The sequence below is a fragment of the Silurus meridionalis genome, chromosome 11 (genome assembly GCF_014805685.1).
Source record: "Silurus meridionalis isolate SWU-2019-XX chromosome 11, ASM1480568v1, whole genome shotgun sequence".
Classification (NCBI taxonomy): domain Eukaryota; kingdom Metazoa; phylum Chordata; class Actinopteri; order Siluriformes; family Siluridae; genus Silurus; species Silurus meridionalis.
The window spans coordinates 7,897,622-7,924,465 of record NC_060894.1 but is presented as its reverse complement, the minus strand read 5'-3'; the positions used below and the strand labels follow the sequence as shown (position 1 = coordinate 7,924,465).

Sequence of the window (26,844 nt, the reverse complement as noted above, 5' to 3'; positions counted from 1 at the left end):
ACCATTACTCCAATCTGTTATGATACCAAAAAGGTTTTGGGTCTGCATTAGTGTTGACTTCACTAAAGTGTCCATAGAGATACACTTTTTTTAACTTAAATGAGACATGAGACACTTCACGGCTGTGTCATCAAGTGTAAATTTCTCACTGGACAGGGAATCAAAAACAAGTGGTTAGGTAGAGTCATCTAGGACTCAAGGTGTAGCTAAGATACTTATTTTACATATTCAAACAGTTAAGCTTCATAAGCCAACGATCATGTTGTGTTTTGACCCAAGCGATGGAATCAAGGCTGTAAAACTCTGCTGTGAATCTCTCCAGTAATGGTTTCTTTTTCTATTAACTACAGCAGCTCCTGAACCGAATGAAAATAGTTTTTCATTGCTGCCACTGCAGGCTACTCATTATGGATTGGACTGTAGCCTGGAGTGTACTTTAATGGCTGATCATCTCTCCAGAAATAATTTTCTTTTCAGATGAGTGTGCAATATCTAGTTCTTGATTATTGTATTTGTTATACAGTAATCCCTCGATATATAGCGGATCGGACATCGCGCATCAGTAATATCAGGGGTTCTCGTATGGACCATAACTGACTATTGCGGATATAATGTTTTGTTAAGCGAAACTTTACTGTATTACTGTAGTGAATTAATACAGTATCTGTACTGTAGATTAAAATGGCCCCAAAACTTGCACCATCAACAGCTTCTGGTAACGGCACTAAGCGGGGGAAGACAATGACTCTTCAAGAAGAGATTGAACTTCTGGACAAGCTTCGCAGTGGCAAAGAAGCAGAAATCAGGGGTACCGTGTTGGCCAGCTTCAGGCAAAGTGCAAAAAATTTTCTTTTATATAGGTTTTTTTGTGCATGTAGTGTGCGATTTTGGTATAATTTTTGGTTTATAAAGTGAAGTATAGTTATACAGTACATCAGTGGTCCTCAACACCCAGGTTGCGGACCAACACCGGTCCATGGGTCAATTGGTACTGGGCCGCACAGAAACAATACATAACTTACATTATTTCCATTTTATTTATTAGCTGATACTAAACAATGTTTTATTTTAGAAAATTACCAGAATCTCTCTGATTCTCATCTGTTTATGACTCACTCTTAATGCATGTCAAGATGCTTGCCTCGGTCACATGTCTTACCTCCATCCGCTACCTTCTTAAACAGGGTGTTCTGGCCGGTAACACATAATACATTACCGCTAAATTGAAACCCCCAAGCTAGCAAAATGAACAAAAAACAACACAGTGGATTCACATTTATTATTATATTTAGAAAATACCAGTTTTTATGCCGGTCCTATCATTTTATTTTGTTGTATTTATCCGCCACACCTTAAAGGCCACGGTCAGATCTACCAGTTACGACCATAGATCACCTGACACTTTCTACCTCTCTGGTTCCCTGTGCTTCCATGCTTTCCGGCTCCCATGCTTCCATGCTTCCTGTGCTTCCATGCCTTCATGCTCCTGGCTACGCTTCTAAGGAAGCATTTAGTTAAGTTTATCATTTTACAGCCTCCACCGCTCTGGGAAGGCCCCGGACTGGATTGCAGACGTCTGGGGGCACCAGAGTACCTTATGCGCAAGCTATTCAGAGGTTCGACAGGAGCCTGGGTCCAGTTTGGCTGTCCCTGCAACCTACCTAATCCCCAGGCTCCAAACCCCACTGAGTACATCGGCCAGTCTCCAAGCCCCAGTGGGGGCATTGCCCAACCATTGTTCCTCGCTGGGGTGCCGCTCAGTTCTGGAGTTCCACTGAGGGTGGCACCGCCACCGCCACCTGGCACCGCCGCTCCGCTCCAGAGTCCTGCACTCTTACTCAGCCTCTCCCTGCTACTAATCAGCTACACCTGTCCTCCTCCTACTAATCACCTACACCTGTTCCCTATTTACCTGTACCCTTTATAAGGTCCCTATCCCCCTGCACTCACGATCTGATCTACCAGTTACGACCATAGATCACCTGGACTTCCTACCTCTCTGGTTCCCTGTGCTTCTATGCTTCCAGGCTCCTATGCTTCCCTGTGTTTCCATGCTCCTGGCTATGCTTCTAAGAAGGCATTCAGTTAAGTTTACCATTTGCTTTTGTGTGTGTATGTTGAGACAATAAAAGACATTCTGTTTTACTCCTAGTTTCTGATGCCTGGTCTATCCGTCTATCCAACAAGAACACCTGCTAGTTTTTAGCAGATAGATATTGCTATTTTGCAGCTAAAGGAGACAAATTGATACATTTCCTAGAGTTAATCTTTAGAATGATAGATTTTAGTGCATGAAAGCTGAAAGACATGAGCAAAGTTTTTTTTTACCTGCTGCACAGTCGGGTGACCTCATCACATTACGATGCTAAATTTGCTCGTTCTAGTTATTTTTACAATGTTTCCACGACTTGTTCTTTATGAGTATATTTAAACTTGAGTGTGATTTTAGGCCAGTTGTGCTTCTGGTGTCTCCCTGTGCGCACATTTGTAAAAGTTCCACCTACTTTACTACAGTTAGCTCATTAAAGGGGTACTTCAGTGCTTTTCAGCCTCATCTCCAGCTGCTGCCTTTTAATTGAAACCTAAGCACTAATTTTCTTCATTTGATCTGAAAAATGATGATGAATTCTTCAGTACACATTTGTCAATTAATTGTCTTTAACAATTTTGAATTTCCTTTTTTGGTGTATGCCATGACTTCCAGCACAGCAAACAGTGTTTTCTTATGTTCTTTGTGTGCTAGTGTATTGGATGAGGATGTTGGATGAGGTCCTGTCTCTTCTCCTTGTTTAGTTTGGTCATGTTCTCTGCTGTTTTAACTCCTTGCCTACAGTTCTGAATATTATTTCAATGCGTTATTTTTTGACTCATCTAACCGAACATTACACAAAGAGAACAATTTATTGATTTGTTCTGAGACCAGGCCCAAATTTGATCTGCTCAGAAAGCCCATGAGTGAGCAAAAAATGACCACAACGAGAATTAAACTAAAGTGGTTATTGCCATAAGCTACATCCATAACATGTGTATGAAATGCTCTGTATAGTTTCGACAGTGTTCTTTAAGTGTCACGAATTTGCTGGTAATATGAACATTCTCATATTTTTTAAGATTTTTTTTTAAGAGGTTTATGGATGTAGTGGGTGAAGACATGCAGGTAGTTGGTTTAAAAGAGGCAGATGTAGAGGACAGGGGTGTATGAAGACGGATAATCCGCTGTGGCGACCCTTAAAGGGAGCAGCCAAAAGAAGAAGGAAGGTTAAAAAAATAGCGATTTTTTTTTTTCCCGTTTTTCCAAGTCGACCAGGTTTTTATAGATTATTTTAATGAACTTCAAAGTTGCGTTAAGATTTGCCAGCACATGTGTTCCTATGGGTCCTATTTAAATACCTAATAAACTAAATATACCTTGAGAACGATAAATAACTTCTTTAATTTGGAAATTATATTGTATAGACACAAATTTTAAGATGTTTCCTGACTAAAGTCAATTAGTTAAAAATAAGTGAGTTTCAAGTCAGCAAGTTTTCTGTTCCTCTCTTCATAATAATGTAATTTGCTACAAATTCAGTATGACATTGAGGCATGATCATGTGTACAAGATGCAACTCAAATCCAAAGTAAAGCAGTAGATTTTAATCATCTTAGCATGGGGAAAAAAAAAAATCTGTCACTTTTGTTTAGTTTTTTTGAGTGAAGCAGTTCTGACTGTGTGAGATCTGGACTGATCAGTGAATTACATCAGAAGGAATGCATTATATCCAGCATCTGCGTTCCAATCAAAAGATACAGAGGTCCCTGCTTTTACCATCACTGTGTAGTTGGCAGAGAGCACCTCTTCCTCCTCTTCTTCCTCTTCCTTCTCCTTCTCTTCCTCCTCGTACATGCAACCCACGCATCTTTCGCACTCAGAAATACGTATGTTGCCATGGAAACAGGAAACAGGGATGCCCCGGAGTCATAGGCTTGTGGGAAGATTGGAAACGGTGAAATGGCGTAATCAGGACAGACAGAGATTGCGCCAAAGAAGGTCCACTTCCTGCGCAATGCATCACACTGCTCAGTGTGTCTGGTGTGTGTGTCACATGTACTGTGTGCCCATACTTGTCTACTTCCTACATCAGTTCCCCCCTCTGCTGGCAAGCCATGAATCCAGATTTATTTTTGTTATGAGATTGTGCTGCAAAACGTGACAGAACGTCACAGTACGATATTCGGTACAGTTACATACATGGTCCATCCTGATCAACATAGTCAATGAAAAACCGGTTTAATTTCATTGGAGCTTCTGTGTTTGTGGGACTATTCATTTGACCTCAATCTGTCACAGCATTTAAATGTGGACCGGAGTCTCATAGAATGGTATTTATGCAACTGTGTCTACTCTGCATCAAGAAAAATTCTTAAAACATTTCAAGAATATTTTCAAGTCAATAGTTCTGTTTATGAGGTGACTGAGGCACATTAAATTACTTGTTTGGAGCAATTCTACTGAAATGAGAGGCATTAATGAAAACACATGGAGGTATGCTGCTATAGGAAATGAATAATTAATATGTTGTGTGAAAAGGTTGTGGTGTAAAAAAAATTTGTACAATTTTTATGAAAATATGTGGAAATAGAATTTTTGGTACGTAAGAATAAATTGTTCTGTTGTGTTGCAGATCTTCGGGTTCCTCCTAAATTGTCTCCACAGTTTAAACCCCTTGACTCAAGTCTAAAGAAGGGCTTCTTCAACTATTGCACATTAACAGTGTTTGGATGCTGCTGGATCTCCCGGAGCTTCAGACCCAAAAGCGGTCCATGCTGTCTCCCAATGTCCTGCTTTCTCACATTACAAGTGCCATGTCAGGATAACGGAGGTGTGGTCAGGGGTGGGCACAGCTACAGAGTGGTGAGGTCATTGGGAGAGTGGCCAAAACTCCAAAAGCACAGCTTCACAGCCATAGATGATGACCAGCCTGTTTCGGCGCAGTGCCAGCAGCAATGGCAGTCACAGCTCGAGGGCTAATGGAGGCTCCGAGCTCAATAACAGCAAGACTTCTCGAAAGGTGCTTATGAGTCTCCTACTCCCTGGTGTTTCTCATTTAATCATTTACTTTTCTGAAAAGAACCGAAGGCACATGACATGTTACAATATTTATTTCGCTGTAGCACATCCGACGGCTGGAGTTTAACCAGGCCATGGACGATTTCAAGACTATGTTTCCGAGCATGGACCACGAGGTGATCGAGTGTGTCCTGCGGGCCAATAATGGCGCTGTGGACTCCACCATTGACCAGCTTCTGCAGATGAGCTTGGATGGACAAGGCTCGGATGACAGCTCAGACTCGGAGGACAGTATTCCCCCAGAGGTAAGTAGACCACCATGATGTGTCTCACACAAAAAGATTGGGAGCTACTCCATGTAGATTAATTACAGAACAGCAGGTAAAGATTGGCTGTAGATGACTGAGAAAAAGTTAGTACACCTTTGCTTCATGGTTTAAAGATGGTACTCCAATTCATTCTCGCAAAAACATTGACTAAAGTGTTTATTAAGTGGAGAAATAACTTACTGCCCATTCCTGATTAAATCAGATGCACTCCTGATACTTTAAGTGAGAATATTTCAGTTAAAAAAGGAACGGACACACAGCACCCAGGAGCATTTTTCTTCTGCGTCTTCAGTATGCAGCTGTGAAGCCTCTGCCCTGAATAACTACCAGCCCTGATGCCTGGGGCAGGACTGTGTGTGTGTGTTTGTGTAAGTATGTGTGTGTCTGAGAGAACTGCTTGACCCAGTTTGCTTGCCAAGGTCCTGAACAGCACACACAGAGCTTTAAAGGCTCAAGACAAGATCCGTGCCCTTCCTGATCTCTTTAAACATCAACTGGAGCAGACAAATCCTCAAGAGCAGCTCCGATAGAATAAAATAGAATTCCGACCAGTTTGATTTGGTTTGGCCTGAATGAAAATGCATGGATGATTAAATAGATGTGGGAGTTTATTTCGATTAAAGATTTGTTATGTCTTTATCAATTATAAATACTTTTTTGGACGGCTTTGCCCTGAGATCACACCAAAGCTGCTGATGCACTCGAAAAAGCAGTTTACCTCAGATGTTAGTGTGTTAATGTGTGTTATTGAAAACAGACAACAGAGTTCATTGCAATGCAAAAATACACAACAAGACCCAATAAAGTGTTGATTGGTTTAAAAGGGTTGTTTATTTTCCTAGAATTGCACAAAACTATGTGTCACAGTGTCACACCATGATTTTGGTGTTTATAGCAATGTGGCTAGAATGCAAAATAAATACAAAAATAAAAATTGTATTCTTAAAATTACACCCATATTGGGCCTCACTCAGCAGAAAAGTTTGTATACAATAATTATTATAATTTTTATTATTATTATTATTATTATTTTATTTGTATTTTTTTTTGTATGCACTAATTATTTGTATTAGAATTTCTTATTTACTGTATTTGATTATTTAAATATTATTTAACCCTAAAGCAGGTTACGGCTGAAAATGGGAAGAAAGGTTTGTGTAAGATTTACACTTTTTATTTTACAAATAAATAAAATACTAACAATAAAAAGAACAGTATTGATAATAATCAAAAGAACAGATAATAATAATAATAATAATAATAATAATAATAATAATAATAATAAAATACAATTTATTACAAACTAATTTATTTCAGGAAAATATCAATCATTTATTTTAGCCTCCATTATAACTGTAGAAAAATATTTTCACACAGAAAAGGAAGAAAAATAAAACATTCTATACTATAATTTCATGTCCAATTAGCCTTATTCATTTACTCTTTAAGTGTTGGATGTATTTTCTTTCTGTAGGAAACCTATAAAGTTACAAAAGTGAATATTCTTTGTAAAAAAAAAAACTTTTAGGAATTTAAGCCCTGTTTCTTTACCACTAAACCCTGAAAGAAGCTCAAAATAACTATTTTTTTATAATCACAATAATACATACATTGCAATAGTACAATAATATCATAAGAAAAACAGAGTAAAAGTAATTTGATCATTTTGCTTTTGTGCAGATCTTGGAAAGGACGTTAGAGCCCGACAGCTCAGATGAAGAACCCCCACCTGTTTACTCTCCTCCCTCGTACGAGATGCACATCTATGACAGGAAGCACCCAGCTGACGTGCCACCGTTCCCTCCTCCCAGGTTAGAGATGGACATTTGCACTAAACCTCTGCAAGAACATGCTTTTAGGATGAATCATTTGTTCATTCACCTTCAGGAAGCTGCTCACTTCTCCACCTGCTGCCAGTCTAACACCACTGCAGCTCCTCAAGCGTGACAACGTGTCAATGTGACACGACGTCCCCTTAAATGACCCCAAAACTCATTCCTCACAAACACAAACACAGCAGCATGGAAGAACGTTTTAAGGAGTGACCTTGATTTTTTTATTATTTGTAATTTTATTACATTTTTTCAGATTTGAAGCCTCTAATCCTCCAACCGGTCATCAGCAAGCCAGCAGCTACAGGAACTGGAATCCTCCATTACTAGGCAACCTACCTGATGACTTCCTGCGGATCCTTCCCCAGCAGCTCGACAGTCTACAGGTAGGACTATTGTACTAGGTAGGATTATTGTATTGTATTGTACTGATAAATGTTGGTATATTAAATGTTGAGTTTACATTTGTAGTAACTAGGGCTGAAACGATTCCTCGAGTAACTCGAGTAATTCGAATACAAAAATGCATCCAGGCAAATTATTTGCCTTGATAGTTTTTTATTATATTTAACTACACATGGAGCACTGTGTTTCCCCACAGACCATTATTACTGATGCACCACCCACTAAACTCTGTAGCGCTCTGCACAATCCAACTTTTTCTAGCAATTCTGGACAGAACAAGACAGATGAAGCAGAGGAGGCCTCGTTCATACACCAACAGCTTCAAACTTCAGGCCGAGAACATAGTTATCGGTAGTTATCACCAGAAATGTTGGATGTTTAACAAGAAGTAAAGTTTCAGTTGCGAGAATAAAAGTTGGAATTAGGTTTTTTTTAAAGTTAATGTTTAATCATTTCAAACCAAAACATAAAAAAAACTTTTTTAACTGTTTAACTTTTTTGAAATATGAAATAGATTTTTTTTATTATGTTTTTGTATTTGCATGAAATATTGCAAGTAAATGCATTAAATGGGTTTAGTTTCACAGATTAAAAAATACACAGAAAATGTTAATTTTTCAAAAAGGAACAATGTACTTGTTCATTTTAAGAACCGTGTCCTATTTACACTTGTATAAATAAATGTACTTCTTATCTATTTACTCGATTCATCGATTGAATCATCGGTAGAATACTCGACTAATTATGTATTAAAACATCTAATACCTACAACATTCATCTTTTATCCAAGACATTCTGTAATTTATTAGTAGCCTTAAAACAAATTCTCTTATAACAAATCCTTAGAAACATTTTTTCTTAAGGCGGTGGTGTTCCTCTTACACTTCAATAAAGAAAACAGAAAGATCCTCTACTCTACACGGTGTTTAAATCATCCCTGATGGACAGCAGCTTGTCATTTCTCTGACTTGGCCTCCTGATGAAATGACACATTGATCCTGAAGGCACTGTTGTCATTGCTATTTTTTCCTGTCATCTCCATTCCCAGCGTTCTCAGAGTAGCCTTTCCCAGCCTTCCTCGTCATCATCGTCCTCGGTGTCCTCTCTGACGCAGTACTCGGCCTCAGAGCAGGACTGGAAGCTGAAGCAGTACCTGGAGGACGAGCGCATCGCCCTTTTCCTGCAGAACGAGGAGTTCATGAGGGAGCTGCAACGCAACCGGGACTTCCTTATCGCTCTTGAAAGAGGTGGAGACACACACACACACACACATACATACACATACACATACACACATACACACACACACACACACACACACACACACATACACACACACACACATACATACACACACATACATACATACATACATACATACATACATACATACATTGACTACAACTTTGTTTTTACTGAAAATTCTTAGCACGAATAACAGCTTTACATCCTCTTGGAATTTGGACTGTTAGATTCTCTAAACATTCATTGGATATGTTGCCATGCCTCATGTAAAACTTGCCATATGTTCTCTTGACTAGTTGGATATTTATTTCTGTCCTTGTGATCCAGTTCATCCCAGAGCTGTTCAATAGGATTCAGTGACTGGGCAGGCCATTCCATGACAGATAACATTCCAGCTGATGTTTCGTCTATAAATAACCATTACAGAGCTTTACAGAACCATTACATATTCTTCAGGTCATTGACTTGTTGACTTGGTAAACTTGATGAAGTTCATTTCAATGAGCCACAGTCCTGAAAACGGCAGCCATGTTGGTTCAGTAAACCTTCCCTGCTACAAAACAAACCCAAACCATTAAACTACAACTTCCATGTATGACAGTGGATATGAAAAAGTCTTCTAATGTCTTCTTTCCTGTTCTCTGTTGTCCTGTTAGAGACGAAATTGTCAAATTTGGACTTATCTGTCTACGGAACGTTGTTCCAGTCATTCACTGAACCAGTTCATGTGTTTTTTTGCCTTTTGCCCATTTGTTGCATATAAACAAGAGCTACATGCATGTGTCTCTCAAAAATGATATTTGAGAAGGGCACTTAAATTATGTGTACCTTCATAACATTATATTCAGAAATGCACTGTATCCATAACTTTCTCTAAATATATGTACTATTAATATTCTTCTTATTATTATGATTAATAATACAAATAATTACTTACAATAAATGTAGCCATTTTTAAGAGCTCACCTTAAAACAGTTTTGCAAACACCATGCAAGCCATGCTAGCAAAACCCTTGCTGTTAGCTAGACTATACTTAAAAAGCTAACCAGGACTCCAGCACTAACCAAGTGAGGTGAGCTAACACATGCAGCCTGAAGGACTTGTCACATCACTAAATCTAACTCCCCACACACACACCCTCCCACACTCCTCAATATAGACTATAGAAAGGACTTCATATTACTGCAGCAATCCAAGCTTATTATTTCAGGGCATTCTCACCCCACATCGTCACATATCGACGCTGTGGATGTTGCGTCCGCCGGCGTCCACATCCGACGCCGAGGGTACCCTCTTCGCGTCGATTTTCGACGTACAGGGACGGGAAACCCTTCGCGTCGCTTTTCGACGTAGATGGATGGGAGCCCCTGTGCTTCGCTTTTCAATGCAGATCGCTGTCCTATACACTTAATAATTTATTATCTATCATAATAAGTGTATAGGACTAATTTTAAAATTTCATAAAATTCTGAAGATGACCGTAACCCTAACCCTAACCCTAACCCTAACCCAAACCCTAACCCTGACCCTAACTCGAACCCTAACCCTAACCCAAACCCTAACCGTAACCCGCAAATGGGGTCCCGTCCATCTGCGTCGAAAAGCAACGCGAAGGGTTTCCGTCGATGCGTTGGCGGCGAAGGTACCCTCGGCGTCGGATGTGGGCGCCGTCGGACGCAACATCCACAGCGTCGATATGTGACGATGTGGGGTGCGAATGTGTTGATTATTTCACATCTCGACTGACTTTTTTCACCCTCCTTATTTCCTAGTTTTTCATGCATTTCATGAGTATTTCATGCATTTCATTAGTTATTTTTGAGAATCCTTACATTTTCGTGCATCTGCACTCTTCACTAGTGGCTGCAAAAAAGATATATCACCACATATCATTTATCTTCAGTCTTGCTCTGAAGGTCTCTCTCTGCACTCTGCACCTGTTACCTCTCAGACCTGAAGTACCAGAACACTTGGTCATTTGTTCAATCAATATTTGATTGTCCCCTTGTCCCCGTCTACACCATCATCTCACGCTGTCTCTTTATGTTGTAGATCGTCAGAGGTCTGAGTCTCTGAAATCCCAATGCTCTCATTCATCCGCATGCATGAAGAGTTCCACTGAAGGTACCCACCATTCATCATCTCCTCATTCATCACCGTGTGTGTCTTAGACTGTCTGACTCCTTGTGTGATTATGTATTTTTGTTCATTGCGTTTAAGTGCGTTTGTACTGAATCCAATAGTTTATTGATGCATTGTGTGTGTGTGTGTGTGTGTGTGTGTGTGTGTGTGTGTGTGTGTGTGTGTGTGTGTGTGTGTAGGTGATCATAATTCCTCAGGCTCTGAGGAAGCCTGCACCTCCATCTCAGACGATGCCTTGTTCCGTGACAAACTAAAGCACATGGGCAAATGTAAGGCTCACACACACACACACACACACACACACACACACACACACACACACACACACACACACACACACACACACACATGTAATAATGTGATTTTTGTAATTTTCCTTATTTTATAGGTTGCTGTATAATTTACAGCTTAATATTAATAATGAATTAATAATAATGTTAATAGTATCAATAATAATAATACTCCTTCTAGAAGCATTTAATTGTTTTAAAAAGGCATTGTGGGTTTGCAACATTTATTTAGCACTTTTTTGCAAGGTTATGTATGTCACGGATAGACAAGGCGTTAGAAACCGGGAGTAATACTGAAGTTTTTTTTTTATTGTCCACTAATAAACACACAAAAGTTTGAGAAGTGACTGGAGCAAAATGGCACACTTAACTGAGTGCTCCTCAGAAGCATAGCCAGGAGCATGGAAGCATGGAAGCATGGAAGCACAGGGAGCATGGAAGCATGGAAGCACAGGAAACCAGAGAGGTAGGAAGTCCAGGTGATCTATGGTCGTAACTGGTAGATTGGCCCTTGAGTGAAGGGGAACAGGGACCTTATAAAGGGAACGGGTAAATGGAGGACAGGTGTAGGTGATTAGTAGGAGGGAGAGGCTGAGTGAGAGTGTTGAGTGAAGGAGGGAGGCGTGCCTGGTGGCTCTCTGACATTACCCCCTCCTCCAGGGGCGGCTTCTGACGCCCCAATTCCACCTTCGCCAGGTGGGCCAGGGCACTTCGAGGAAGGCTTTGCAACCCATCTAGGGTGGTGGAGGAGGTCTGGAGGAGGGAAGTCTTGGACAGGCACGCAAAATCTGGGGCATGAGGAAGGTCGGGTGCCAGCGCGGACACAGCGGAAGTTGCTGCGAACTGCCACTGGGTGGAACACCTTTGAGGCTAGGAAGGTATGAGGCAGAAGGACAGCCTCTGCGGTGGTCTGAGGCGGAGCGGCACCCTCGGTGGGACTCTAGAGTGCGTCGGCGTTGTCTGGAGCGTCGGCACGTCGGCATCGCCTGGAGCGGAGCAGCGCCCTCGGCAGAGGTCTGGAGTGGAGCGGTTCCCTTGGCGGAGGTCTGGAGGGGTTGCCCTCATTGGGGCTCGGGGGGGGGAGCGTTTGGTGGGAAATCTGGCAGGTTGCATCTCGACGTAGGTACTTACTTGTCGGAAGTGCCATTGGGCTGTAGGAGGCGAGCGTTGCAGCCGCACTAGAGTGAGCTGGAGCAGCGACGAGTACCTTGAATGGATCCGTGATTGGAGCGGGTTGGGGATCCATTGAGGTAGGTTTTTTTATGGTCTGGTCTGCTGTCACAGAAAGACCAGGCGTTATAAACCGGGAGTAATACCAAATGTTCTTTATTGTCCACAAATACACACACGAGAGTTTGAGAAGTGACTGAAGCAAAATGGCACACTTTACTGAGTGCTCCTTAGAAGCGTAGCCAGGAACATGGAAGCATGGAAGCACAGGGAGCACAGGGAGCATAAAGGCATAGAAGCCTGAAAGCATGGAAGCAAAGGGAACCATAGAGGTAGGAAGTCCAGGTGATCTATGGTCGTAACTGGTAGATTGGACCGTGAGTGAAGGGGAATGGGGACCTTATAAAGGGTAAATAGAGGACAGGTATAGGTGATGAGTAGGAGGAGGGCAGGTGTAGGTGATTAGTAGGAGGGAGAGGCTGAGTGAGAGTGTTGAGTAAAGGAGGTAGGGGTGGCTGGTGGCTCTCTGACAATGTAGTTATTTTGAATCATATGTCAGACATATGATGCCATGTAAAAGGTAAATAAAAAATAGAAAGCAATGATTCTCTGCAGGAGGAAAAATTTGCATCTTTTAAAAGTAAAGATGGGCAGAACGTAACCAATCTGCAGTTAACCATGTCATCAACAAATGCAGGTTAAATGTAAAGAAGAAACCATATGACCATGAAAATGAACATGTTCCATAAACACTCTATCTTCTCTGGGCGAAAGCGTATTTAAAAATGGACCAAGGCAAAGAGGAAAACTGTTCTGTGGTCAGAGGAATAAAAATTTGAAGTTGGTTTTGGAAGCCATGAATGTCGTGTCCTCCGGACTAAAGAGGAGAGGGACAATCTGATTTGTTATCAGCGCTCAGTTCTGCATCTGCAGGTCTGCATCTCTGATGGTATAGGACTGCATTAGTGCCTATAGAATGGGCAGCTTCTGAAAAGGCACCATCAATCCAACAAATATATATACAGGTTTAGAGCAACATATGCATCCATCTAGGTAATTTTTTTTCTTTTTTCATGAGACAATGAGTCTAAAAATATTTTGATTTCTTGACCTATCCAGAATACCGTAAATTCCAGACTATAAAGCGCATATATAAGCCGCACTAAATTTTACAAATATTTTTATTTTTAACATAAATAAGCCGCACCTGTCTATAAGCCGTCTATAATGTGTTGTGCTTCCTTTAGGAGCATAGCTGTATTTTGGGAATAGCATGCCACTGCATTTTTCCGCTATTACTGCGTGTGTTCAAGACGAGGAATATGTCCTTATTATTTTCTGATGCTTATTTCTAAGTTTCTTTGACTAACCCTTAACGCTGTTGCCAAGAAAAATAAAAAAGCACAAATTTTGGAAACCTGTCTGTGCTTATATGATTTCTGTTGTAACTGGAGTTAGCCAGCTATCCCCCTTGACCCAGACTCAGCGCGCTACAACGGCTTGTATCTAAACAGTAGATGACCAAGAAAGTCATTGTTCACTGTCTTCCTCCTTCCTTTTACAACTATTTCTCTCTGGAGTTTATCTTTTGGCATCGTCGTGCGTTTAAAAATCACCCGATGGAACTTTTTTCTCCCAAAGCCGTGCAGCTCAGAACACAGGTGAGGTGCGTTTTTTTCGTTTCCGTTCGGAAATGTCATTGGTCTAATGTTATAGGGTTCAGTTTTTTGGCTTGAAGTTTGTGAAACCGGGAAAAACCCAGGAAAAATTCATAAATTAGCCGCTTCGTTGTTTAAGCCGCGGGGTTCAAAACGTGGGAAAAAAGTAGCGGCTTATAGTCCGAAAAATACAGTAAGTTCCCTGGTGGTCTAGTGGTTAGGATGTAGCGCTCTCACCGCTGCGGCCCGGGTTCGATCCCCGGTCAGGAAACCAACCCCAGCCATTAGGGTTGCACAAGCCAATGGACTCTGAGTGCCGGTCTCAAGCCCGGATAAATGGGGAGGGTTGCGTTAGGAATGGCATCCAGCATAAAAACATGTGCCAAATCAAACATGCGGATCATGAATACGGATCATCCGCTGTGGCGACCCCTAATGGGGGAGAAGCCGAAAGAAAGACATATACAGACTATTAAAAGAAGAGTGAATGGTACACAGAAGTAAACATGGCCCGTCCCAGCCTTTTTTGAGATGTGTTGCAGCCATCAAATTCCAAATGGTTTCCTTGTAATTAAACAATTAAATATATATATAAAATAGGCCACAGAAGCTTTTATTATACATTTATTTTACTTTGGTTTATATCCAGAGAAACTGAAAGTAGCCCTATGGTAATCTCAACACTGCTGTTATAACTCCATAATGATGACTATTACACACAGACACCTGCCTCCTTCTTTGTCTCCTAATCTGTCTCGCTGTATTGAATTGCAAATGACAGCGAAGCTGCACTAAATCTAATCAAACAGCCAGATTATTTTATAATAGACTGGGAATCAGACCCTGCTTCTGTCTCTTCAGACTCCTCGACATCAGAAGACGTGCATAACATGCAAAAATAATCAACAGCTTATTAAATCATGAACATCCTAAAGCACCTGTATTTAAATGAAGTATGGCTTTATTGTCTCATCGAAAAATCAAACAATGCAACAAATAAATATATATATTGGTTGTGGTTAAAAATAACTTATAATGAATTAGGTTATAATTGTAATTAAATCATACTTCTTTTACTTCTCCTTCTTCTTTTTTCGGCTGCTCCCATTAGGGGTCGCCACAGTGGATCGATCATCTGTCTCCATACTACTCTGTCCTTTACACCTGCCTCTTTCAAACCAAAACCAAATCACACTTAAACAGTAAAATTTTCAGTTGAAAATGTATTTATATAACAAAACAGCATCAAAGTTAAAAGTTTGAAAAAAGTTTGCAAACTATTCAAAGAAATATTTAATTTATAATAATAATAAAAAAACATTTACATTTTACATGTAATTTATTGTCTTATAACATATAATTTACTTTTCCTTTATACAAATCATGTTATTTTCCTATTTGAAATTAGGTTAAAAAAGGAAATTATTGCCATTTGATTATGCATTTAAAAAAAATATATCAAATGTAATAAATGAGTAATTGCACAATTGTTGCAGCTATGCATGTAATTGCAAAATGTGAATATTTCTCTACTACTCATATATGTTTCTTGTAAAAATGACCTTTCTATAGTTGAAAGAAAATGTAAGAACTGTGTTTAGTGTTTAGCATTAAACTGTGTTTAAACTGCTTCTGGTTAATAATGCCTTTGTTTTTGTTTTTTGTTTTTTTTTCTTCATATTTTTGCAGCAACAAGGCGGAAGCTTTTCGAAATCGCTAAATCGTTCTCTGAAAAAACTCGTCGAAGGAAGACCAAAAAGAGGGCTCTCCTCAAGCATCACTCGTATCCTCCTGCTAGACAGATTTCCTCTGCATTACTCTACAAGTCTTTGGAATATGAATCCTTTTGTTTATTTTGTAATAAACACTGCATCGAGAAAAGCACTTCAAGATTCTTAGGTAGAGACTCAAAAATTGCACACGGCTGAAGTAGAAAGAGAAGATAAAAAAACACTATGAAAATAACAGTCAAATATAGTTTGCAGTGATCATAAAGACATGCAGGATTTATTGTGTATTCCTTAACCCTTGTGTGAGACTCACCACTGCAGCCTCCACTGCCAACCTTCTGGAGGATGTAGAGGGACTTACAGCAGGCAAGCATTTCCTTTCAGTTCTAAATGACATTGTCTTTGGTGTGAGGTCTGTCATTCGTAATGCTGTTTAATGTGTGCAGAAGATGAAGGCAAGCTCAGGAGATCCGGTGCTCAGGAAAAGGACGAGTCAAACAAGGAAGTGGCGTCATGGTGAGAGTGTTGATAAAGCAGCAAAGTATGGTCTGTAAATGTTAAGGATCATGTGAAAGCCTTCCTGTAGGGATTTGTGATTATACAGCCTCAAGAAGGGGGTAAAGGGGCTTTTTAGTTGTCACATGTACATTAAAGCACAGTTAAATTCTTTCTTCACATATTTCAGTGATGTTATGTAGCTGGGGTCAGAGCACAGGGTCAGACCCCCTTCCAGAGCAGAGAGTGTTAAGGGCCCAAAGTGGCAACATGGTGATACTGGGGCTTGAACCACCAACCTTCTGATCAGCAACCCAGAGCCTTAAACAGTAAGCGCTCAACCTTCCAAGCAGTGCTGAGCTCAGGCACTGATATTAGATAAGGAGGTCTGGGATGAAGTTACTGTTCCAGTTCCAGTGTTTAGTTGGGTTTAGGTCATGTCTCTGTACAGGACACTCAAGTTTTTCCACTCCAACTTTAACACATAGTCTTCATCCTTGGACAGGTTTGTTAATTAAGGAAAATTGTTATACATTCTTTACAATGGTGTGCTTTTTGCCTTGTAGAACCAGTTTGGAGAAGAACATTCATAGGTGTGATGGTCTGGTGTCCACAAACTTATTATTATTTTTTGTTTTGATTTGTCCAATAGTTTTTTTGTTGAAAATTGCACTTTTACATTTTATAACAGTACCATCCCACCCACCCCAACAATCCCCAACCAGAACAAAGGGACATATTAAAAAGGTTCAACTACACAATTAAAAGAGGAAGAGAAAATAAATAAATACAAATAAAAACAAAGGGAAATACATAAATTAAACAAATAATAACACAAAAACTAATTCTCAAAGTAGTAAAGGAGAAAAAAAATCATACCTCCCCTCAGTCTACCTCCAGGACACGTACATCGTTAAAGTAGGTAATAAATTGTTGCCATTTTTCAAAAAAGCCCTCCTTCCTCCTGCCTCTAATACTATACTTGTTTTTTCAAGTAAAAAAAAAAACATAACCCTTCAAGCCGTACTGATATAGAAGGAGGTTGTGGGGAGGTCCAAGATAACAGTATTCTATGGCGAGCAAGCAAAAATGCACGTCATAGTGCAAACAAACATTTGTCTATATTGTGTATAAAACAGCGATGAAGCTATAATGAATGAATATCTGGTGTCCCCCAAATAAGGACAGGTTTCTTTTTGAGTCTGGTTCCTCTCGAGATATTATGTCAGGGAGTTTTTTTTTGCCACGATCAGTACTGGCTTGCTTACTAGGGATAAACTTAAATACATAGTATTTACTATAGTATTTAGTATTTACAAGTATATACTCAATCTTTTCATTTCTGCAAAATGTAATAAAAGATTTTATTGAATAAAAACACAAGCAAAATATTTTGTCATATATTGAAAATTAGGTATCAATAGCTATAAGTTTGTCAAGAGTTTATTGCTCTGTTGTGCATTTTATTTCATTTACTTTCAACATCAAATTTTACATACATTTTTCAAACCCAATAAATTGATCACTCATGGTAACTGCTAAACCCAGTGGGTGTCTTTTTCTTTCGCAGACTTTTCCTCATGCTACGCCCCTGCTGTTCTCCTGATGGTGGGACGAGCTTCACTTTCGATCCCCCCTTTGCCATCTGGATCGGCCTGCGGCGAGTCTGCGTGGGCCATGGAGCCGTGCTCTCAGTATGTGCCCTCGTCTGGAAGGAGCTTAGGTTCACATCAGCGAGCTGCAAAGCTGGAAAAGTTGATCTTCTTAGGATTTGTTCACTCACTTTGAGTTCACCTCAATCATGACATCACCTCCTGTATCATGAAATCATCAGGACCTATTAATATAATGTGTATGGTTCATTTTTTTATTAGACTAGGGCTGATTTGCAGCTAATTTCAGATCGAATGTCATGCCGGGGTGTAGTTAAGGAGGTTCCGAAGGAGCTGACGCTTTGCTCAGTGACACTCAGGACTCCAATCAAAAGCACACAAGCACAAACCCTACGTTCGACACTGCAAACATTTTGGCCGCATTTGTTCTGTTCGAATCTCAGGAGCACTGAAGACCAGTGCGGCCTCATGTATAAAATCTGTATATTAACTGCAGTACTTTTAGCTGTTTGTTTTAGGTCTCCACCTCATCTACAGCCGTAAATATTATACATCATCGCACATGAATGTTTTCCAGTTAAATCTGGCAGGATGTGACCTATGAGGCATCACCATGTCCCTCAGTGAAGTAAAGATTGTTATCTGTCATTCATCTTTCCATTGCACTGACATGTGCAAGATGCTGCCTCTTTGTACAAATCATCGATTTTGTCCATACGACTCTTTCTTACTTAAATTAAAGTAAATTAAACGATTATATTATATTCAATTCAATTAAACGACTCTTGGAAAAAGCAAACCGGCATCTGTCTTTTTCTACTCTACTGCCGAACGATTATGTCACGGTGATGACTCATTTCCAGGCATTGAGCAGATGCACGTTGTTATCGTGATGTCCTGTTGCACTACATCCGAGCTGTTTATGGCTCTGTCCACGTGCAGCTACTTTTATCTCTTAGTTGCGCAAATATTACGTCCATGTCCAGCAGTAGATTAAGTCTGGATTCCAGCACTTCCTTGCATTGTGTTTGCTTCCTGTCTTCCTCCCAGAAGTGACACATTCTTTAAAGAAAGGCGATTGATAAGAAAACTCATGTGGAGAAGTTTTATTTGAAACTCATGGATCGAGCTGGGTTCCCTGGAGCTGTGAGGACCCTGTGATTGGTAACTAGAATGAATGAATGACAGAAACACTGAATTCAACTACTGCCTTTATAAAACAAGACAATTACTTGATTCCACTTTCAAGACCATAGTCATTGAAAATGAAAATTTATAGACTTAAACAGGTAGAATGTGTTGACCTTATTTGGTTGAAATGAAAACCTGCACCTACACCGGCCCATCAAGACTGGAATTGAACTTTTTTTGACGTGAAATAATCTGAGTGTCCACTAGATGGCACCAGAGACCTAAATGTAAACTCTGAACTTCACAGTTACAAAGCCCTGCTTAAATTATTTTAATAAAAAACAATAATAACCTTTACATCTTAGCATCAGCTTAACCATTCCCGAATATAGTTAGATTGGATTATGCCTTATGCTTAATACACTTTATATAAAAGTGACTGTTGAATAAGTGAATGGAATGTAACTCTGATTATCTCTTTATCATGGCACCTGTTAGTGAGCGGGATAAATTGGTCAGCAAGTAAACATTTTCCCCTCAAAGTTGATGTGTTAAAAGCAGAAAAAAATGGACAAGCGTAAGGATTTGAGTGAGTTTGACAAGGGCCAAATTATGATGGCCTGACAGAGTCAGAGCATCTCCAAAACTGCAGCTCTTGTGGGATGTTCCCCGTATGCAGTAGTCAGTATCTATGAAAAGTGGTCTGAGGAAGAAACAGTGGTGAACCGGTGACAGGGTCATGGGAGGCCAAGGCTCATTGATGCACGAGGGGAGCGAAGGATGGTCCGTGTGGTTCGATCCAACAGATGAGCTCCTGTAGCTCAAATTGCTGCAGAAGTTATTGCTGTTAATGGTCGACAGGTCAGGACTGTTTCGGCAGCAAAATGGGGACCAACACAATATTAGGCAGGTGATCATAATGTTATACCTGATTAGTGTATAAAATATTTAATAATTTCATATCCAGTCTCACAAAAATAAGATTCCCAGTACTATCTGCAAAAATTATTTCAAGTTACAGTTTATATCTTTTATTGTAGGTTCAGAAATAAGCTCTTTCCACAGAAATAGAACTGGTCAGCCATTAAACGATTAAAGATATTAATTAATTAATTAATTTATTTATTTATTAAGATTAAAGGGCCAGGAAGATATTGTGAAAGGTGACAACTTGACTAAATTTCAAAACTTCAAAACCATGTCTGTAATTCTTATCATTAATACTGATGTTTGCACTTTTGTAGCAGTTTTTGCGGTGCCATTGGAATTATCCTTGTACAACAAAAAACAATTAGTTATTCTGACCCTTACATCTTTGATAGCCAGGTGCCGTCTTTTAATACTTTGGAAATCTCCTAGACCACCAACTACATGTCTGTGGTGTAAAGACAATATGTCCTTTTTAAAATTTGAAAAAATTAAATATTCTATTAAAGGTAACCTTGGAAAATTCACCAGGAGATGACAACCATTTCATGTGAATTTCAACCCTTTGCAGTGTCTCCATCCTAACTTCCTCTCGGCTTCTCCCATTAGGGGTCACCACAGCGGATCATCCACATGTTTGATTTGGCACGTTTTTACGCTGGATGCCCTTCCTAACGCAACCCTCCCCATTTATCCGGGCTTGGGACCGGCACTGAGAGTGGCTGGGGTTGGTTCCCTGACCGGGTATCGAACCCGGGTATATATATATATACACACACAAAAATGACCAAAAAAATACAACTGGGGGTTTTTTGGTAGTTTTTTGTGGTTACACATGAAAAAGTTATAGTACCATGTTATTTTCTGTTGTTTTCTATCAAATTTGTTAAAATTTTGTTTTGGAAAAGTTGGTTATATAGTTAAAAGTGAACAATTATAAATGCTTTTCCAAATAAAAAGATTGAACCAAGAATAGTTTATGATCATTCTGATTTGATCAGAGGTTTCAAATGTTTCCTGACTTAAAAATTTTTTTTCGAGTTGCTAGGCAGTGCAATGGAGGTGCATTGGGATTGTTGCAAAGCAGCTCAGGGGATGATCACGTTCCTCTCAATCCAATTTACTCTGATGTGACAGGTAGAGATTCCCACAGCTCGGCTTACAAGATCCCCGACCAGTGAAGGATGTTTAGAGTTTAGGCCTGCTCCTTTATGGCAGAATTTCCAAGACGATTTCTTCTTTTGATGTCCTGTTGAATGACCATTTTGAATTGAATGCTGCATATGAAACACAGCCTCCTGAGGTTCGTGCTGCAGTAATTGGATTGAAGCCTCACTGCTTTCAGCTTTCCCTCAGCCTCGGGAGGGAAAGTGAGGTGAGGAAATCCCCCTTGGTGCTGTGCTGATTGTAACGTCTCTTCTCATGCTTGTGCAGGACATCTCACACACTGCCGAGGTGAGAGAACTAGCAAGAGTGGCGTTCGGTTTGGTTTTGGACTGTTGTCTGTTACATAAGCTGTATGCCATCTGCCACTTCATTGCTAAAACCTGAGTTGGATACCAGTGAATGTAAGATATAAAGCTTATAGTGTACTGCAATCATTTAATGTCTGTATTAGAACGAATTTGATTGAAAAAACATATGTCTATAACAAACCACCAAAACGTCAGATCTCCTTTCATTAAGGCAGTTGGTACCAACCACCATGGCAGATGATTTTAGCACTAAATCAAATCTTTGAAACTGAATTATGTCGAAACTACAGTGCTGCTGAAAAGTCTTTGCATTCTGTGTTAAACATTTCTACCTTTTATTTATGATTTATTTTCTGAGTCACTTTTTGCTAAATTTATTTCTGCTACACTACACAGAGGCCTTTGTGCTGTAGCTTTTCTGCACAGCTGCTGTGTGTGTGTGTGTGTGTGTGTGTGTGTGTGTGTGTGTGTGTGTGTGTGTATATATTGCTTGTATATTTCTCACACTGTTGTGTATTCTCTCTCCACATAGATTGTGTACTGTACTACTTTATGGCACTTACTTTATTAAGTGTTGCACAGTGGTCCTAAAAAAGACAGAAGATTATTCAGGTGTTAACAGGCTACATAAAGAAACAGCAAAAACCCACAAAACTTTATAGATTAGACATATTTTTTATTTTTATTTTTTTACAAAAACTACTACTAGAGATATTTCTTGCTGCATTACATCACCCCATCACTGATTATTTTCCTATTACAGCACACTCCTAAGTGTTATATTCCTCATATATGACATGAAATGTGTGTTTTGGTTGTTTGAAGTTAGTTGTGGTTTGTAGTTTGTAGAGAAGACATTTTTCTTCACTTTGCTTTAGTCCAATTTAAGTGCGCTTTGGCCTGAAAAAAAAGACAGTGGTGTTTCTGGATCATGTTCACATGTGGCTTCTTCTTTGCCTGACACAGCAAACTGTGTTCATGCAGTTTCTCACAGATTGGTAAAAACCCCACCCTGCCCATGTTTACTTCTGAGAGACTCTGCCTCTCTAAGATACTCACCCCAATCCTCCTACAGACTTGTTGCTAGTTACCCTACTTAATTGCAAAATGTTACTCCAGCTGTTTCTTTTTATTAACACTTACTTTTTCACTTTTGATGCCCTCTCCCAACCTTTTTTATTCATAATTACCCAGTTTTTTCTTTAAGATTATACACTGCCTCAGTTTAAACATTTTATAGTTTTTATATTGTGAATAAAATGAATTTATAATATTTGCAAATCATTGCATTCTGTTTTTATTTAAATTTCACACCACAATCCAACTTTTTTAGAATTGGAATTGTAGTACATTATTTTATATAAAATAATATATATATATTTCATGTTTAAAAGAGCAGAATTTTTCTAACATGTGCCTGAGAGTCACAGAGTATTCTACATGAGGTGGAATAATGAAGGCAGAGAGGAACCGGGATTAGGCTGGAGCTATGGAGACACACAGTCAGAAAAGGACAGATGGAGTGGGTGCATAGCTTGTAGAATGACTCAGCGTTGAGATGGGAGTGTTTAACATGGAAGAACATCACACCTTCAGGAGCATGAGAAATATTTGCGACGACTGGTCAGCAAATCCAAAGCCCCCAGCCTTCCCTCTCTGTCTGATCTACTCACACCTCAGAGTGGAATTTGTATATTTGCATGCAATTTGCAAGTTGCTGATTTTCAAGCCAGTTTGAGTGTTGTGTTGAGTGTGGGGAATGACTGGCAGTTCGGGGGGGATGCGTACTGATATCATAAAAGATAAAGACTCTCTCTGCAGTGGAACATGTTTGGCATGTTTGGAGAAACCACAAAGACTATGCGAACTCCAGTTACAGCTTTAGCTCTGACAGTGCTGACATTGGAGACTCCTTCCATCGATGAGAAACAAAACACTCCTTACAGAAAAATCTTAATTCACTTTATACAGAATGTCCATCATGCAAGTCCCTTAAGTTGTTATTATAGAAACTAAACATTAAAACAAGCACATTAAACTCTTTTTCGAATGAGAATTGAGAATTTAACAGCACTGGAGTGTAACTGTTTTCTCACATTAATAAAGCAAAACAAATTACCTACATTTAAGTCCTGGTTGTTTATGACAAGACTTCCCCTATTATGGCTAGAATTATAGCATTATAGTCAAACTGATCAAATGGACTCGCACATTTACAGTGTGTGTGTGTCTGTGTTTGTGTGTGTGTGTGTGTGTGTGTGTGTGTGTGTGTGTGTGTGTGTGTGGTGGTGGGGGGTGTGTGTAGGTAATTAAGTAAGTAAGTAAGTGAGTTCAGTGATCCAAAAAGTAATAATGACTATACAAATCATATGATATATTTTATTTGGTTAAAAATAAAACCACACACACACACACACACACACACACACACACACACACACACTAAACTCAATCAAAACTTAAGGTGATGTTCTATGAAGACATAAATAATCTTTTTGACATAAAGATGTATATTTCTATGCAGGGTAGTAAATTTCTTAAACCTAATTGTTTGTTGATATGAATTAAAAGACTATCTAGAAAACTTTTAGATGCATCAGGAAGTCCTAGCATGACACAAATGGACACTTAGCTAGCTGGATAACATTTGTTCGTAGAAACATTATGAAGATTAGGAATAAGCTTAGGCACTAACCTATGAATTCATGTTTTATAACCTCCTTGTCTCTGTAAAGCTGCTTTAAGGGAATGCAAATCGTTAAACGCGTTATACGAATAAAACTGAATTGAATTGAAGATTAGCTAAATGTTAGCAATCTTATCTTTAGAATTGTGGGCAGCTAGGTAAATTGTTTTACAATGATATTACGAGTAACAGAGTTAAATAGATATCTACCAAACCAATAATGTAACTGTATATAATACAGCCATAATAAAGTTTTAAAATGTTTAACAAATGACACAGCTAGCTACAATACTGCAATTATAAAGACTAAAGATTTGTAATGGGATAACTTTTCGACCTGGTGATGCTAATTCCCACAGCCCCATGTCTAAGTTCTGCAATTCTATATTATAGTCCTGATCATATTTTAAAGCATGTTTTCTAGCTAGCCACTATGCTAAACTCAGTTTTGTGGTACATTCCCTGTTATAGAAACTTTTAATTGCTGCAGTATAACCTTCCCTCGCAACCATGTCTAGAAAGACAACTAGCTGGTTCTCCAGATTTCTCCACCTTAAACCAGTCTGTCGTTCCTACTGCACACTTCACTGCTGTCACACTGTCCTCATACATGTCCTGCACCACCCTCACATACTTCTCTGACACACCTGACTTCCTCATACAATACCACAACTACTCTCTCGGGACCCTGTCGTACGCTTTCTCTAAATCCACAGACATACAATGCATATTCTTAAAGCAAATTCTTAATCGCTGCTCTCACTTCCTCCTTACTAATCCTATCCACTTCCTGCTCCACCATCTCCACCTCATCCAACCTTCTCTCTCTCTCGTTTTCCTCATTCATCAGCTGCTCAAAATATTCCCTCCATCTTCTCAACACACTCTCTTCACTAATCAACACACTTTCATCTCCATCCTTTATTGCTCTAACTTGCAGCACATCCTTCCCAGCTCGGTCTCTCTGCCTGACCAATCGCTACAAATCCTTTTCTCCTTCCTTACTGTCCAACTTCTCATACATATGCCTTTTCCTTTGCTTTCACCACATCCCTCTTCACCTGCTTCCTCATCTCCTTGTAATCCTACTTTTCTCATCTCTCTGCTGATCCCAATCTTTTGAAAATAACTCAACATACAGCCATCATTGTCAAAATAACTGGCAACAAAAATGAATACACCCTAAGTGATAACAGCTGTACATCATGTAAAGCCACATGTGCTATTCATCATCTTCATCTTTTTGTGTGATTAACAGAACCATACACATTTGTGTATCTTGTATTAGAGCAGTTAAACTTTGAGTACAATTCTCTCATAGTATTAAACTCTAAAGATAACCCATCCACATCTGGGTTGCTCTGACTGTCAATGTATTATAGTTTTATCATTGTTGAGATGTGTTTTTAGTAATGGGTGCCTAAATTAAAAACTGTTCATGATGATTATAATCCTTATCAATTATTCTAAGAATGAGCGAATAAATTAGCTATTACACAGCACCAAGCTAATTTTTAATAGACACATCTTTAATAGACACATGAAAAGTGTAAGGTGTAAAAAAAAGTGTAAGTGTGTATGTGTTGCTCGTTGGTACTCGGTTTCCCAGCATGCACCGAGCCCTTTTTTTGAACAGCTGACTGACGGATAGAGGAGGAGGAGGGTGGGGGGGGTTGGTGTGAGGAGCGGCCAACAGCCTAACTGGAGAGTCTGCCGGGGAGAGAGAGGGACGGGAGGACAGTCCGCGGAGGAGAAGGTGCACGGACTAGCGGAGCCACAGTCGGTGGCGATCGGTACCCCGCGTGTCTGAGCGTCGTCACCCCGCCGCGACGTCGCCCTCTCTCTCTCTCTCTCTCTCTCTCTGCTCTCGAGCCGGAGCGCGTGCAGCGCGGCTGCGGTGGCGCATTCGCACGTTCGTGTGGTGTGTGTGCGTGTGCCAGCGGTGCGTTACCTCGCCGTGCCCGATGCCGAGCGATGGAGGCGGCGAGGCGGCGCTGCGCCAGTGCGAGCTCATCCAGAACATGATCGACATCTCGCTGTCCAGCCTGCAGGGCCTCCGCACCAAGTGCGCCGCCAGCAACGACCTCACGCAGCATGAGATCCGCACGCTGGAGGTAACGCACAAAATAACGCACGCATTGCACGCGCGCCAAAAGCGTGGAACCTTACCAAAGTACACACCTTCTTTTCCTCCCTGGTGCATTCGCATCCCTTCTTTTTTTCTCTCCCCTTTTTGCTTTTCTCCCCTTTTGCGTTTCTCCCCATTGCGTTCGTGGATGCTGGCGCGCGCACAAAATGGGACCGTGCGTCCTGACAGTATAGACAGGAAAGATGCATATGCACTACATGCACGTGCACTCACGTGCGGAAATTGGACCCACTGCACAAAGGTTATGTGAGGTTTTTTCCTTCCAGAGATTTTAGGGATGTATGCACCAGAAAATTTTATATATATATATATATATATATATATATATATATATGTATATGTATATATATATATATATAAATCAGAGCACAGACCCCAATACTGATCCAGTACTGACAGCCTAAAACCTAAAAAGAGTCATTTTTGTGCATGCTCTTGTTGCTACATTTTAAAAAACCACAAGCAATATGGCTGGATATTGCAAAATGTATATATTCATATATGCTGTAAATCAAT

The 26,844-nt window shown here is 39.9% G+C and overlaps 2 protein-coding genes across 6 annotated transcripts in view; both read left to right on the top strand.

Moving 5' to 3' along the window:
* Positions 1–18,782, top strand: part of cuedc1a (CUE domain containing 1a) — a 28,248-nt gene extending 9,466 nt beyond the window's left edge. The window contains exons 2-12 of one of the 2 annotated variants that reach the window (XM_046860334.1): positions 4,665–5,051; positions 5,155–5,355; positions 7,060–7,190; positions 7,468–7,597; positions 8,665–8,863; positions 10,915–10,986; positions 11,184–11,273; positions 15,812–15,905; positions 16,160–16,218; positions 16,299–16,368; positions 17,918–18,782. In XM_046860334.1, coding sequence (XP_046716290.1) covers positions 4,950–5,051; positions 5,155–5,355; positions 7,060–7,190; positions 7,468–7,597; positions 8,665–8,863; positions 10,915–10,986; positions 11,184–11,273; positions 15,812–15,905; positions 16,160–16,218; positions 16,299–16,368; position 17,918 — 1,149 coding nt within the window. In that variant the 5' untranslated portion in view covers positions 4,665–4,949 and the 3' untranslated portion in view covers positions 17,919–18,782. The remainder of the gene's footprint in view (positions 1–4,664; positions 5,052–5,154; positions 5,356–7,059; positions 7,191–7,467; positions 7,598–8,664; positions 8,864–10,914; positions 10,987–11,183; positions 11,274–15,811; positions 15,906–16,159; positions 16,219–16,298; positions 16,369–17,917) is intronic. The other variant, XM_046860335.1, reaches the window with a different exon arrangement.
* A 2,425-nt stretch (positions 18,783–21,207) lies between these two features.
* Positions 21,208–26,844, top strand: part of ksr1a (kinase suppressor of ras 1a) — a 42,012-nt gene continuing 36,375 nt past the window's right edge. For 3 of the 4 annotated variants that reach the window (XM_046861456.1, XM_046861455.1, XM_046861454.1), the window contains exon 1: positions 25,845–26,293. In XM_046861456.1, coding sequence (XP_046717412.1) covers positions 26,144–26,293 — 150 coding nt within the window. In that variant the 5' untranslated portion in view covers positions 25,845–26,143. Of the gene's footprint in view, positions 21,474–25,844; positions 26,294–26,844 lie in introns of those variants that run through there. The other variant, XM_046861458.1, reaches the window with a different exon arrangement.